We start from the raw sequence: 16,376 nt of genomic DNA on the forward strand, positions 1-16,376 counted from the left end.
ATACAGCAGCTGTAGTCGGTTCCTGACACTCAGCCAGGGTCAACCCACCACAYGRATTGTKTTTCAGGTTCTGTAATCTGTGTGTTCAGCTCTAGCTGGCAGAGCTGTTGAAAACTTTCCTTCACTAAAAGGAGTTCCTTTGACCCTTTGAAGAACCACCTGAATAATACTGTGATCCTTCTTTGGAAACTTTTATTTTTTGTCTATTGAYAGCCTAAAGAAAACTGATTGTATGGCATCTGTAGGCATTTTGTTGTTCAGCTGTAYCCTGCCATGCTGATTAGTCTTGATAACAATTCCTGGTAGGATTCCGGGAACTTCTCTGGGTGGGCTTCCTCCTAAATGTAAGAAATTAAGTTCTAAGTGTATGCCCATAATAACTTGTTTTTAGAAAATCCATCACCATTCTGTTCCTAGGAAGTTAAATGAGGTGGTGGAGCGAGATGCACTGTGTGCATTGGGATGGGCTCTGTGGCACCACTGTGTTGAAATCCAACCTGTAGACTTTTTGAGAAAAGAATTTGCTTTTTCAGTATTAAAACCTGTGTATATGTATAGGTATTTAAGAGAAGGAACTGGCTCTGAACTGCACCCATATGATAAAAAAAGTGGAGAGTGGTTTCTGGATAATCCTAAGTTTCAAGAAAATTATATGAAGCAAAAAAAAATTCCTTAAAGGCTGTGTTGTACATGTTTGTTCCCAATGAATTTCAATTTTTAAAAGTTGTAAAAAGTTTATTCCTATTGTTTAGTTTTTGAAGTATAGCATGGAATTGACAGTTGAATTATATTTATGAGAGTTTGGGATCAATTTAATGGTTGTTAAATGYGTTTGCTGACTTCTAAGGTGGTTTAGAGTAAGGCCTTTGCTAGTTGTGTTAAATTAATACCCTACATCTTAATAAACAGTTGTTTAACTCTTTTCCCTTATTTTTAATCACTAGGTGATGCTTTTCCATGGACAATTAGTCTKCATCATTTCAGTATATATACCCTTCTTGGACAACAGATGACACTCAATTTGGTAGAACCCATGGGCTGTACTTCTACTTTAGCTGTGACTTCCCAGAAACTGCTTCCTTCGGGGCCGGAATCCAGACACTCGTTTGTCGTCTGCCTCCACGTCGACCTTGAGTCCCTTGAAATAAAATGCTCCAACCCCCAGGTTGGTACATTTAATTGATTTATGAAAGGAAATTAAAAATTAACTTGATTTAAGTACGATTGATCTGCATTTTCATGAAGAGGGWCTCTATCTTAATTTTTTTTTAACCGGGCCATCAAGATCAAGGTGCTTAGACTGAGATTTGCTTTGAAGCTCTCTCAACTTTTGTAATTTAAACTCTTCTCCAAAAGTAATAGCTGTAGTATAAATGCAACTTTTGGCTGATGGAGTGAAATGAATTGCAGATGTACCATTAAATGCTATGAGACTATTCTGCTGTCACTGTGGATTCTTATATCGAAGTGGTTTAATGTAATTTTTTTTCCTACATTTTCACAGAACTAATGTTTCTTTGAATATAAAGTGGTTTTTAGGCAAGCAATGGTATCCTACAGTAAAAGGAAGAAAAACAAGATGAATACATGTAAACAGAAGTTACCACCACGTTTGTGTTTATTGAAAGGAAGAGGTGTTCTTAGATTTTGCAGAAAGTGCACCTTTTAATGACTTGGACCTAGTTTGCTGTAGTTTCAAATGGAGTAGGTGTTTAAGATTAAAAGTGGAATGGCATTGTTATCGGTGCAAAGCTTACCTAAATGTGAGTTGAGAATTAAAAAGGAAATTTAAAAATACAAAATTTTTCAAGCATTCCCATTAAAGTTCAATAATTTGTTTTGCAAACTGTAAGAAAATACTTCCACTGAAAAACTGAAACTCTAAGCTCCATTTAATTTATATTATGAGCATAGTGAAAAGTTGAAATGAAGTTGTACTATGGAATTTTAGATCAAATGTTGTTGTCTTAATGGATGTCCTTGTACACTGCGATGTTATTAATATGCTGAAGTATTCTAATGACTGAAAGGAAGGAGATAAATTATTTGAGTTTACTAAAGGTTCTTGAACTGCCTTTTCTCCTTTACRTGTGCCTCACTTGTCCTTTCTGCTTTACTTATGCAAAAGGGAAGAAAAAAAAGCAATCAATCTTCTTTAACCAGATGCCAAAGAACAGAAGATGAAAAATACAGTTACATAAACAGCATTTGATAGTTATAAATTCACAGTAGAGTAACTATGMAATTTGATTCCTTACAATGACAGGCTGTATTTTTTCTATAGATGACAGCTTAAGACTAGGTGAAATTTGGTGGATTTGTTAAATGGTAGCAAAGGTGAAGTATTATATGACTATTCTGATATAATATGAAACCATGTGCTGATGGCTGTAAAGTCAATAGATACTTCCAGTGTGCAGAATTGCCAGGCTATTGACTTTGGATGTAGTTTTTAAATTTGTAGTTATGTGTTATTTTTAAAGTATAAAATGCTGTAACATATTGAGCTTTACAGATTTTGCCAAGTAGTCAGTGGGGTCTTATGGAGTTATGTGTGGTTTTTCTGAGGAGGGAATGGAAGCTGTGAGTGGGGGAAGCCTATTTTTAATAAATACTGGCAGTTATTCTTTTTGTCCTGTAATTTTTCTTCTCTTAAATAGTGYGGTCTAAAAATAGTTATGCTCAAAATACTTAGGAGGGAGGCCTTACACTTAGACTAGCTCTTCYCATATAATCAGAGAYGGATTTGCAAATTATTGAGACTACRTATTTGAAAACGTGCAACYAACAAGAGAARTAGAAATCCTTTCACTTTAATCAGTAATAACCAATGGAATAAAATAAAGTGCATTAAAAAGTAACCAAAGATGTGACTTTATGTGAAGTTTTGAAATTTTATTTACGTGTGACAGATAAAAACTGTCATTTTTTTTGTTTTAATGAGTTTTTGTTGTGAGGCTTCTTTGTATTTTTTTACCTTTTAAAGTAACTCCATGAAAATCATCTCCCTCTAATGGAAGTGTGCCTTTTTGTTTGGTGAACTTATTTTATTTCTAGATTCATAGCATGATAGAGTATTTTTATCATACTACTTGGTTGGCTGGTTGCTGGTGATGTTCAGAGACATGGCTACTGCCTTCTGAAATAACCACTGTTTCAGAGTGGCTGGAAAGATTCTAGCCTGAACAATTAAAAAAAAATTCTCCCTGATAAGGAGAGATTATCCCTCCAGGATAAGTAATTATTATGACTATTTTAACGATCGATGACTTTAACGATTATGACTATTGCAACCCGGGTAAGATTTCAACCCTTTGGTGTTGGATTAACTGATGACAACCCTCTTCACCTTCTTRAATGAGCATATATGTAAACACAAATTCCTTCTTTTGCATTCCTTTATGCCTTTAGGAACAATAGCATAAATAATTTTCTGAAAACCCTGCCTCATTAAAACAAATATATCTTAAGTTATGCTTTTGTTTCTTGAAAAAAAAATGAGATGGGGGAAATTGCAAGCACATATGATTTGGATATCTGCCTCTATCCTATTAAATTTCTAGAGATACTTTTGCCAGCAAAGTGTCAACACCAGTTAATGCTGTATTAGTCAATCAGTTGGGTGGAAGTTGCATTAGTTAGTTTGTTACATTAGGATATTAGTTGAGCTTCCTGCATTACATGGAAAATACTTGGGAAAAATTAGCAATCTGAGTTGTGTTATTTGAAGGTTACCAGTGCATATCAGGGTGCTAYGGACACAAAGTACTTTGCAGCATAACTGAAAGAGCTCTTCATCACAGCCAGAGTTGTTGTCTGTAGTTTGCTCTGTGTATGAAGAAAAACAATGTACTTGGAAGTTTATCTCCTCTAAGGAAAAAATTCTGTCAAAAGATTAGAAGACCTGCTCTGTGTAAACCTTGAAACTTCAAAAGAAAATCAAAGATGAATTTAAAAGGTTTTTACAAAATTCCAGCTTTTCACCTCTTAAGAAAGGGCTGCAGCATATGCTTTGAGACTTCATCACACATTCTCACGCACMAAATCAAGTACTGTTTTACATCAAATGTAGATTGACAACAGTGTTTTTCTGCATCTGTTCTGCCCACATAAGAAGCCAGCTTCATCGAGTAGAAGTGTCCTGAGGCTTAAAGTTCTTATAAATATGAGAACTTCAATTTTTTATAATGGCAAGTTGGGTATGGTATCCAGCTGTGAATCTGCTTATATATTATTTTCAGTTTTCTCCAAGCATTTTTTATACAGTATATTCCAGAATGTTGTCATACAARTTCCATGATTAATGCCTATTTACAAAAACTTGTGTAAATACCTTAGAACTGAGTCAAACAATCTGCAAGTTAAACAGTGTGTTTCTGAATACTGGAATGACATATGCCAGGATACTATTGAGTTTGGTAGAGAATATTCTTCCAAAACCAGATCAGTTTCACATGCTGCATGGGATCATTATTTTAATACAATGTAAATTATTAATTTTTTGCATTGTTAATATCTTACAGTTTACATTTGCCTTTTCCTAGAGACGGTATCTATACATATGAAAAATATGATAAATTAAATTTGCTTAATTATACGTTTGCTTATCAGAACATTATAAATAGTGAGAAGTTCAGTTCTGCTATATTGTAAGTCTCAGTGGAGGAYTTTGATGATTTTTCCTTAACCTCATTAAGAAAGAGTCCATCCTAAAATTAAGTTTTAATTTTTCTTTTAGGTACAACTTCTGTATGAACTGGCTGAGATCACAAGTAAAGTTTGGAACAAAATTCAGAGGAAAGGAGTCCTSTATCAATCTGTATCTTCTGTCTATACTGAAACCATGACAGGACCTGCTCCTCCCAGTTCTCCAGTTAAAAGTAGCATTGGTACCTTTCCACCAGATACCAGCACATGCAGTCCATCTGCTGACATTGGGACCACTACAGAGGTATTTTTATTTCTTAAAAAAAATGTGTTGTGTGAGTTCTGACCTACAAAGAGTGGTGGTGCGCAGTCAAGGAAGAATCAGCAAAATCAGAGCAGTAGAGTCCAGGTAGAAAGTAACTTTGCCCCAATACACTAATGAAGAATATGATATTGCTCATTTTGGTGGAACAAAAGAGAGAGAAAAGATTTGGAGCATTGCTCCTATATTTATTATTTGTCTGTATTCTCTTCRAAGTGAGTGCATATTAGCATGTATCAGAAACATATGGTTAGTGTGTTCAGATGAAGAAGCATATGGCATTTTTCAAGTCCACAATTAATAGAATAGTAAGTGTTTTGAAAGCACCTGTAATACCTGTGCTTCTTGTGAGTAGTCAGAAAGTCACTCTCTTGCCTGGGTCAGTGGAGAGCTGCTGTGTGCAATTTCTATTGGCAGCCAGGAGTGGTGCCAGGGCTGGAAAGGCTATCAAGGCTGGCATTGCACCCGGCTGTGTGCTCACCCCACCTCCATCCAGCCACTGTTGAACTACTGTGCCRTCTCTGAACTTCTCCTGAAGCCCAGTTATTCCCCTTTCAGCTGTCYATGTCTCAGAAATGCTTTCGTAGCTCAGTCACGTGAGCATTTGGATATGCCTCTTCAGATAAAAGATTGGCCACTCAGTTTTATCTATTTCTGCTTCCATAATTTACAGCACTGTGTAACTGCCTGGAGCAATCTGGTGCCAGATGAAATTGTCTGTGTGTGCCTAAGACTGTAAAATATCAGAGGCATGGGAAGGAGTTCTGTGCTATACTGAAGAAAGCAGGCTGCTTGTTTTGTCAGCATGAATACAGTGTTAAACTTCATCCATGAGTATCGTTAGTTGTAAGTCACCAGGTAGAATAGGTCACAAGAAGCAGTGTGACTGCACAGGCACAGTATTTGTGGTTTTCTTAGTGCTCTTGTCAGGTTTCACTGGTTAAAATAGTGAGTTGACCTTGTTTGTGCTCCAAGAAAAAGTAAAAAATGCATAAGATGAGTTGAAGGTACACCAATCACATGTATGCAGTGCTTTGTAACATAAATCTATTAGAATGTGGGGCGGCTTTTCTGAGAGACTGGGGTTCTGCCTCAGGATAATGCCATCATCTTTAGGGGCACCTCACAGAACAATTTTGGAATGCAGGCAGGTACCCAACGGTTACAATTCAGTGTTTGGCCAGGATTTCTTTAGCCCTGTGTATAGTTTATATTAATTCCCAGGTGTGGAGAAAATGAAATGGTAATTGCTAGTGCTTACTGTCTATARGCATCCTACACACACACAGAAGAGACAACTTCATTAAATGGTGTTTGAGCTAGAGTTTCAGTTCTGAAGTTGTTCCACTAAAATRTTTCTAGATTATTTGAATAGCCTTGGTTTTGGTATATTTCTATGTGTGTGTGATTTCAATTGAGAATAATTTTGCCATGGATACAGAATTGAAGGTAAGCAATAATAGTAAGAAAACAATGTGGTCACAAAAATAGTATTTTTCCAYCTACTCACATCAAATTAATTTCTCATTAAAATCAGAAACCACCAGCTTTATAAATAACAATTTGTTTTTGATACTCTATATAGACAGCAGTATTTGGAGTACATGCTGTACTTGGAGCATTAATTGAAACTGATTCGGTAATTGTTTTCATGCATATGTTACCAAGATTATTTTGGTAATATGGGTCCAAGTTCAGTGTTCACATCTTACCCATTTGCAAAATGTTTTTCATCATTTATTTAATTTTGTTCATGTTCCCAATAAATGTTATACACTAGCTAGATAATTTTTCTCCTAAAAATTATAAATTATCTAAATGAAGATTAGTGAATTAGTGATTAAAGGACAACATTAGAATAATTAAATAGTAGTATATTTTTCAATAGTTTTGACTAACAGAAATTTTCCAGATTTTTTTTTATCAGACTCTGTATTTTGTTTGTATATTTCTATTATTTTGAGCCTTGAAATCTTGAAGTCTGTCAAACAAAAAATGCTTGGCTGCTATAGCTATGGGATTTTTTAAGTTTAGAGATTTTCTAGTTACTGTGTTTTGCTCTGTGGGAGACACATGATTATTTTTAAAGCTTCTTTCAGCTGCAACAGACTTGCTATAAAAGAAGAAAGCAAACTTGCACAAYTGTTTATATCAAATAGCAAAAAAAAAAGTAATTTGTTTATGTGATTTGTGAATGGTTTATATTTTAAGCTGTGTCTAATTCTTTTCTTGATGACAATTTGATGGTGATGTGGATAAAGCTACCTAGGCTTACTGACTTTTAGCCTGGGTGGTGGTAGGACAGGGAAACACRAGTGAGAGGCTCAAATACTGGAGGCTGGAAACAGTTAATCATTGTTCCCATCCCTGCCTTGGAAAAGGTAAGGTAGTACAGACTACAACAGGCCACTTGTTACTGTTTACTTAAGTRCAAACAGTGGTAGAAGTGTTTAGTCCTTGGGGAAACTCAGTGATTGAGCAAGAATGCACAAGTTATTTTGATAAGGCATAGCATTAGTGTGGCCAAACTGTGATCATCCCTGAGCTTTAGGCAGGCCAAGGATGAAGGCCTCATATGTTTGGATCWTCCTGATGAACAAAGATAAATTCTCGTAAGAAAATAAACTCAGTATATTGGTCAATTTGCAACAATTGGTAAAAGAATTAMATTGTATATTTTAGGACTTGGCATGAGAAGTTGTGGGAAAATAGTTCAGGGTTTCCGACTCTGGCTTGATTTTTCAGTAGATCTGGAAACAGAGCAGAAAATTAATGCACAAACATATTTTACAATAACATGCTGGGTGCTGAAAATCCAAAATGAAAATTGAAACTCCATGAGAAACAAGAATACAGTTGTTCTTGTCACTTCCGTTTCTGAGCTTTTCATTCCAAAAAGTTTTTGTGTATTTGAGCTTATTTGGGGGAAAAAAATTAAATATGTAAGCTACTGCAGACCACCAGTTTTTCAGGCCCTTTGACTCTGCTCAATGGTTGTGGTTACATTACCATGAACAGAGGGCTGAGAAGAAAGGCAATTTTTTCCCTTTTTTTTGACTCCCAAAGGACAGTCATACAACATGTTACGTCTGTCTTCAGAGGAGCTTCTGCCTCTGACAAATGGGCAAATTCAACTGTTTACATGTGTTTTAATGGCAAAAAAAATGTAGGTGGCAYGTTGATATTAAACATTTGAAGCAGGCAGAGGCAGAGGCCCTCTCACCTCCGACAGGGACAGGGTGTTGAGCAGTTGGGCAGCTGCCATGACTGCCATCAAGAGGTTATCGCTGAATGCAGAAGCTGAACYCAGTTTTAGCCACACTGACTTGCTGCCATCCAAGGGATAGAATGGGAAAGTGACCTGGAATACTGGGTGGGAATGCAGCAAGCCCAGGTGGARGCCCTTGTTAGCACTTTCAGGCTCTCTGGTAGAATGAATTCCAAACCCTGGCATCTGCCTGTCCGATTTCTAATTATAGGTCTGGGTTGGTACCTGTAACYCTGGGTTTTTTGTGCAAAAAAACCCAATAGGTAGATGCAATAGTTTGGAAGCTGGTAGGGGTTACATTCCCTAAAATTCAGGATTTCCTACTTTTAAATTTGGTTGCATATTTCTGGGTTAATTTGCTTTAAATATGTGTCTGGAGTTATGCTGGATAAATGCAGTCCTTCAAAAGTCTCACAAATACTGTTTTAAATAACCTTGTGCCAAAATTATCAACTGGTTAGMTGAATCTCTGAGAGGCATTGTGCATAATTTAATATCGTCAAAAAAATAATCCTAAGGAAGTGTGGGAAAATGGTAGCCTGACTTGTCTTCAGAAAAAAAGTTATCTTTGTACTCAAATCAATAAACAAAAATAGCTCTCTGTGAAAAAAAAATATAGCAAGATGTATGAAACAGCTGAAAACATTAAATTATGGAAATAAAAGAACCCAATTCAAAATTCAAATATTGCCATGGTGGCAGTACATACTTGTTATCAAGTGTACCACTTTAAGTTTTATCATCTATTGTTTTCCTCTTTTATAACTATCAGATATGTAGAGAYGTGCCAAAATTTTAGAGCAAAGTTGATTTTCATTCAAATCCATTTTGGAACATGTTCAGTGGGAGAGTGAGGGTCTGTGTGGAAGATGAGAAGGAGCCTGTCTCTCATTCCCACCCATTCCATCACAGTTTGTAAGTTATGGTTTGGCAAAATTAAGTGTGTTATGGTACAAAAAGAACTCGAAAAATTCTTTGAATTGAAAAAAAAAAAAAAGGAAAGAAAAAGAAATTGCTTTTTATAGAATACAAAAAATAGAGAGCCACAAATGGCTATACAGAATATCAGCGTTGACTTGAACTTCATCTTGAATTGTAAATAAATATGCAAGTATTGTTTTTCTCTTTCCTCACCTTCATTGGCTTTTACTTCTTGATTCTTTGTGAAATCCATCAGAAGATCTCAACAAAGGGCAATTCTCCTTGGCCGGATCCTTCCTTCAGAGCTGCCCKGCTGMAGGGATCCCCACATTCCAAAGACCMCACTGTTTATCTGGAGCCTGTGAGGTTTGATGAGAAGGGTTGTCTCACACACAGTCAAACTCCAACACAGAAGCTTCATCTTTTGGGGCAATCATTCAAAGGCAAATTTTGAAGGTGTGGAATGTTACTGAAAGGAAGAGTGTCAAAGGAGTTGTGTTGGTGTTATACAAAAGGAACAAAAAGAAAGGAGTTTATTGGCAGAAATTGAAAAGCTCAGAACTAATGCTATTCTGATGGYATGAAATCTCAAGTCATGAAATAGGTTGAGGCTTCTCTGATGTCAGAATGAGGACTTTACAAATAAAGACTCATTAACATGGSAGATATAATTCTCAGAGTATTGTGGTTTTGGAAGGATACATTTTTCACTGCTACTTTTTACTGCTTTACAAATGAGCAGCATAAATAGTTGCAGGGAAGCAGGCTGGTGTTTGCAGAGGGTTGACAGGGATAGTCAGAAGACAGCAAAATGACTGGGTTATGTCACTGTCTTATTACTGGAGCCTGCCATTTCAGGAGAAGCAATAAAGACTAACATTGGTTAGTGCTGGAGGAGTSACTGCTGCCTACGTCCTTTCAGATGCCGGGGACCTTCCAGGCCTGATACTCTCCAGGCTGCTCCCCCAAACTTTTTTGTTCCAAGGACAGGTGCTGGCATCCTTGAAGAAGCAAAATGGAATTTTTTTTACATGTTGAGAAGATATTTACTCCTGTGTTACTGTCAGTTAATGCTGCCTTGCAGGACCATTAAGTGGCACTGGACAGAGCAGAGCACTTTGTGGAGACAGTGGGAAATGTCTTGCGATGACATGGTTAGCAAACACTACTAAAAGATAGTCTGGACAAAAAAGTCAGGGAAAATCTCCAGCAGAAAGGATTTTGCTGGAGAATGAAATAATAGGAAATAAAAGTCACAGGTTGGCAGAAAGGAGTTAATCTCTGCCCTGAACATGTTATTTAGCAGATTTTACCACTCCTTTTTTTTTTTTTTTTCCTCGTCTTGTTGGGTGCCATATGACCAATGTGCCATTCATAGTTCGGAACTAGATGCATCATAGTGAAATGAGATGCTTTAGCTTTCCCTAATTAGATGTCCTGCTGTGGTAGGCATTAAATATTATTAGATACCCAGCAGGAGACAAGCCCTGCTATATTTAATAATTACATTTGCAGGCAGAGTAAAACAGAGAGGAAGAGTAAACAAACACTRCAAGCAAGGGGGTCTTGCTAAGTCCATGACATGGAGAGAGATTTCAGGTGGGAGTGTGTGAGGAAGTTTGCTCGATTAGAATGTGATAGGGAGCAAATGCTTTTTGCACCTCTGGAGTCTGAAYARTTTTTCAAAAGATGGTTTATGGCTYTCCAGGTAATCTGTTCAGAGCTGTAAGCAATAATGCCTTATATAAAAATATAAAAATCAATAGAAATATGCTTGTTTTCTTTCATACATTTTGATTAATGCAAAGCCACCATCACAATAGATAGTTGAAGGTGAWCCGGATCTTAATTTTCATTTCAGCAGTTCATGTTACATATGTTGAACAGTTCCAGGTATTATAGTCTCATGTTTAGGTGTTATTTTCCAGAAACMTACATTGGTTAGTTGGGCAAGCTTTCCCTTCCTCACAGGAATGAGTGTCTGGAGTGGTAAATCCTGTGTCAGATGTTGACAATGGAGAAGGTTTCCTACCAATTGTAGTATGAYTGAGCTTTTCAAGAATAAAACTTGCTGCACACAGATAAAGTACTTTTGTTGTTTCTCTCAGCATCCTCTTAAGAGTTTAGAAAACCTATAATTAAATCATAGGCCTGAGTTGAATAAAAATGTGATTTGTCACCATAAATGCTTCCATATGAGCTATGTCATTAAGTTTGGGATAGGCCCTACCCATCCAGAAAATAGATTGCTAACAGAACTTCCATACTTGCATTTTCCAGTCTTGGACTACAGAAGGAAGCAAGTACTGTCAGATTTTAATTTTGCTACTGAAAGTAAGTTTTCCTGGGACATTTGAAGCCGAAATCAGTGCATTCTGACTTCTTGCCTGATAGGTTAAAAGGTTTCAGTCCCATTGTAGTGCTTACTCTGTAGGTCTGATTTCCAGGGTGTCTTCCATAGAGATAATCTCAGCTTTTAATTAGATAAATCTCGAACGTGTTGTTCATCATAATTTACAATGCCTAATCCCACAAACCTTTAATGAAAGATAAGACTTCAAGTGTTTATTGGTCTGTTAATCTTAGAAACAACTTGATCTTAATGGATCAAAGTGACTGAACCTTGTTCATTTCTTTGTACTTGAATGAAGAAAACTTAGAACACATGGTGGATTTGCAAGTGAAGATGCTCCTGGATATTCAGTAGCTTCTGGATGATATTAGTGACTTATGTGTCCCTTTGCATTCAGTTTAATAGGCTGTAAACACTAGGGGCTGATGAGCAATTCTGTTTGCAYCTTTCTTTCCCTGTCTGGAGGCAGTAAGATCCAGCAAAGGAGCAGACTGAAACCTTTTGGCTGGTRAATATTGTCAGAACATGTCTGCATTGCTCTGCAAAGCCCACATGACAGAATTTTCAGTATAGAATTAATTTGTCATCTTCTCCTAAAAACATTAGCCTTTGTATCTTTTTTGTTACGCCCTTAAAATTTAGGGTATGAACATAGATTATTGATGGCTCAGAAGTTTCTACAGGCTGATTTGTCAGTATTTCATGCATTTAAGACTATTGCAAGTGACAATCATTTTTTTAAGCAACAGAAGTATTTAGAAAGTGGCAAATAAAGTTTTCAATTCTTATGAAAAGCTCTCATTTTCCAGGAAATTTTCTCTSTTTTCCAGGAAATTGCAGGGAAATTCATAAAAGGGGAAAAAAAAAAAACCCCAAACCTAGTGCATACATAGTGAAGGTCTTATGGCCTTACTGGTCATTTCTTCTTTTGATACTTCCAATGATTCTTTCTTCATTTCAGATATGTGCAAGCCTCCATACCCCTTTTCCTGTTGCATCTCCAAATATTCCTATTAGCCTGTGTTTTAAATGAAGACARTGTTTCCATAGTGCAGAGTTAATAAGGAAAGCATACTATGCCAAGGAGACCTCTTGTAAAACCTAACAGTTTTACCTTTTAGTCTTTGCTGAAGTCTGTTATCTCTACCAAAGGAAAGGGAGGAATACTTCTTTGGTGTTACAAATGACTTAATTCAAATATACTGTTTGGGCATCTTTATTGAGTTTGGGCATCCATATCAGTCAAGACAGAGGAAAAAATGAGAAGTGGTGGAAAGCAATACTTACTTTTTCCTCAGCTATTGCTTCTGTTTCATAGGGTGATTCTCTTCAGGGTGGTGATGATTCTCCATTCTCAGACTCCATTACATTGGAACAAACAACAAGTAATATTGGAGTCTCAAGTGGACGTGTCAGCCTATGGATGCAGTGGATGTTGCCAAAAATTACTGTGAAACTGTTTGCACCTGATCCTAGAAATAATGGCACAGGTATTCAGCATTTCCCCCCCTAACATATTMCTTTAAATTCCAAGCAGCACAACAAATTTTACAGCACAATATTGGCTATTTAGAACTTGTATCAACATCACTAAACACTATAATGCAAAAATAATGGGTTGAAGTTTTATTTTCAATAACAGCAATAAATTGTTTGCTAATTTACTGCATGCAAATTAGAATTTTGTTWTTCTTTGCCATAAAMTTCCCCCTTCATGTGGACAGATTATTAAATTAAACTGGARATAGGCTGRTTAATTTACTAAGAGTGTTGCATTTATTTCCTTAGAAACAATTATGYTTCATTTTGATATGATTTAGTTACATATTTTCTGTATGTCCATATAGAGTCCATTGTAGTTTTATATTGATAATTTCAAATTTTGATTTCGTATAATCACCATAATATAATCATTAAAGTCATAGGAAGTTTAATRTAGAGTTCAGTGGAAAAGTTTCAGCTTCAGTGTTGAAAAGAAAAACATGTRTTCTGCACAGTTTATCTTTTTTTCTTTGAGATACAGTTTAATTGTCATCAAACAGTAATTGTTTGAAAGAAACTCAGTTCCATTAGCTGCAGGACTTCAATTTAATTTTCTAGGAAATACTGCTGCTTAGCTACTAACATTATTGCCCATAGAAATGTGAAAAAAGAAGGTGACCAAATTTTCAGGCTAATTTTCAAGAAGTGTATTTGAGCCTTTGATTTTAAAAAACTAATTACACAAAAGAAAACTCTACTCTATAATTAGAATAAATATGTTGGCAAATATTTTTTTTCATTTCTTCCCATCAGGGACTGTGCCGCAAAATCTAAATTAGAAACCCCATATATATGTTTCACAATATGATTATGTAAAAAGACTTGAATTCGAGTGTGACACTTGGATCAAAAAGTGCTTTTTGAGAAAACTTAGTAGAAGTAGCATCATCCTATTTACAAAATGTAATGTGTGAGATATATTTCTTGCTTAAAATCCTTCAAGTTTCAGATTAAGAATTAATAATTTTTGTTTTCTTTGACTATTGCAGAAGTCTGTATTGTCAGTGAATTAGAGGATCTCAGTGCCTCCGTGGATATGCAGGATGTCTATACCAAAATCAAATGTAAAATAGAAAGCTTCAATATTGACCATTACAGAAACAGGTAATTCCTGTGAGTTGTTATGCATTAATTTCAGGCTGAAAGATAAAGGCAGGTGGTGTTTTGGGGTTTTTTTCTTCTTAATTATTAACTTGAATTTAAGGTAGGTATTCAATTTCAGTTAAATTATATTAACCTTTTAAGTAGTAAAAATCTGAATTATGTTTTCCTCAGAATTAGATCTAATTCTAAAGAAATATATAAGGAATCATTGCAAGTTTAGGAGGGTGTTTCTTTCACACTTGCTGCTCTGTTGATCCATTAGAACAAAAKAATTCCTTTTAGCTTAACTTTAAAATGAGAAATTCCTGAGATACTGGTTCATGATGTGTTAGCAAGTGCAGTATTTAATGATTTATGGTACCTTACTCTTATATGCTAAAAAGAAACAACTCCATTTTTTAGAAATTTCTATTGCTGTGGCAAAGCAGCATTTAATGTAGTGCAGAGTGCTGAGCTGATGGTCTGTTTTATGCCACATGGCACCCCGAGTAAAACTTCAGCAGTTAATCTCCACCAGTATATCACCAGTACTGTGTGTATTCAGGGTAGTACCTAGGCYTAGTCTTCCTTCCAGCTTTAACAAGTCCTCCTGTCTGGGTTGTTTGCTCCACAATATGAGTGTCATTTGGCACCCCGGCACACGGTTCTAGAGACAGACTGCATGTGCCACCTTCTAATTTGTGTTGATTGTGAATACACTAGTCTTGACAAGGAGAGAGCCTATSTAGTCTTTGTTTAACTAGGTTAGTGTTTGTCTTTACCGACTGACAAATTCCATTATGAATTAATAGATTAAGAGAAAATACGGTAGTTGTGTTAGTCCATGAGAGGCAAAACATTATTAAAAGCTTCAGCACAGCATTTGGCATTGAAAATATTTGGGAGCACAAATAATTTTGACTTGGGACTGATGTCTGCAAGGCCTTGCTGGATGCTCTTGTTCCTATGTACAGTAGGACAGAGATTTAATATCAACTTAGCAACATTTCCAACATTTCTTTGTGATTTTATTCCTGATGAGCTGTCTTTCAATTCCTGTCTTTTTGCCTAAGTTACAAATGCAAATGCAGTTCTTGTTTGTATACAATATACTATTTGCTAATTAAAATTTGTGCTTTATTCTTTTTAATCTTTTAAAATCATGTCACGATGYGGGAGTGCCAAGCGTTTCCTGGGGGCATCAGGCCCAGCATTGTGAGCCGGGCAAGGGAGGGGATTGTCCCGCTCTGCTCTGACCTGGGGCGGCCTCACCCTGAATATTGWGTGGAGTTTTGGGCACCATAAGAAAGTTACTGAGCTACTAGAAAGCAAGGGCAACRAGGATTGTGAAGGGCCTTGAGGGGAAGCCAAATGAGGAGTGTCTGAGGTCACTTGGCTTGTTCRGCCTGGAGGAGACTGAGRGRMSWCMTYRSWGYMKWSWCSWYCYTYSTKRKGRGRGGARGAGGGGCAGGCATTGAYCCCTGCTCTGTGGTGACAGTGACAGGAGCTGAGGAAATGGCCTGAATTTGTGTCAGGGGAGGTTTAGATTGGATATTATAAGAATGTTCTTCACCCAGAGGGTGGTTGGGCACTGGAATAGCTCCCCAGGGCARTGGTCACAGCCCCAGCCTGAAGAGCTCAAGCAGCATTTGGACAATGCTCTTGGGTACACGGTGTGACACTTGGGGATGGTGCTGAGCAGGGCCAGGAGCTGGACTCAATGATCCTTGTGGGTCCCTTCCAACCCAGGATATTCTATGCCAGTATATTCCAGGAATATTCTGTATTCCAGTATTCTCAGTAGCCAGCTTTTCTTAACAAGCTTGGGGGAAAAAAAAACCAAAAAACCCCAAGAACCCAATTCACCCTCCCCCAACCCCACCTAGAACCCTAAAAAAAAAAAAGAAAAAAAAAAAAAAAAAACCAAAAAAAAAAAAAAACCAAAAAAACAACGAGACCCCTCAGCACTGCACAGCGCTGATTTGTTTGAGTTTGGGACTCGTTCCCGCGGGTTCTGAGCCCCTCAGCGGGCCGGCAGTGCTGTGTCCCGGCCCCCGGGAAGCCGCCGGCGGGATCCCGTCTCCATGGCGGCCGCGCCGCTGAGGCGCCTCCCTCCCGCTGCTGCCGAGCCCGGCCCTCACATCCCCCCTGCAGGCCTCTCCGACCAGCCGAGAGGAAAACCTTCAGGGAAACGGAGAGCTGATGGGGCAAATCTTTGTTTTTCACCCCAGAGGATATTC

At 37.1% G+C, this 16,376-nt stretch overlaps 1 protein-coding gene across 8 annotated transcripts in view; it reads left to right on the forward strand.

Moving 5' to 3' along the window:
- The window catches only part of VPS13B (vacuolar protein sorting 13 homolog B), a 423,643-nt gene that overhangs the window by 226,248 nt on the left and 181,019 nt on the right, over positions 1-16,376 (forward strand). For all 8 annotated transcript variants that reach the window (XM_057366267.1, XM_057366269.1, XM_057366268.1 and 5 more), the window contains exons 24-27: positions 945-1,165; positions 4,739-4,951; positions 12,830-13,001; positions 14,043-14,157. In XM_057366267.1, the coding sequence (XP_057222250.1) occupies positions 945-1,165; positions 4,739-4,951; positions 12,830-13,001; positions 14,043-14,157 (721 nt within the window). The remainder of the gene's footprint in view (positions 1-944; positions 1,166-4,738; positions 4,952-12,829; positions 13,002-14,042; positions 14,158-16,376) is intronic.

This window comes from Malurus melanocephalus, unplaced genomic scaffold, assembly GCF_030028575.1.
Source record: "Malurus melanocephalus ecotype Western Australia unplaced genomic scaffold, MMel_1.1 scaffold_62, whole genome shotgun sequence".
NCBI lineage: Eukaryota > Metazoa > Chordata > Aves > Passeriformes > Maluridae > Malurus > Malurus melanocephalus.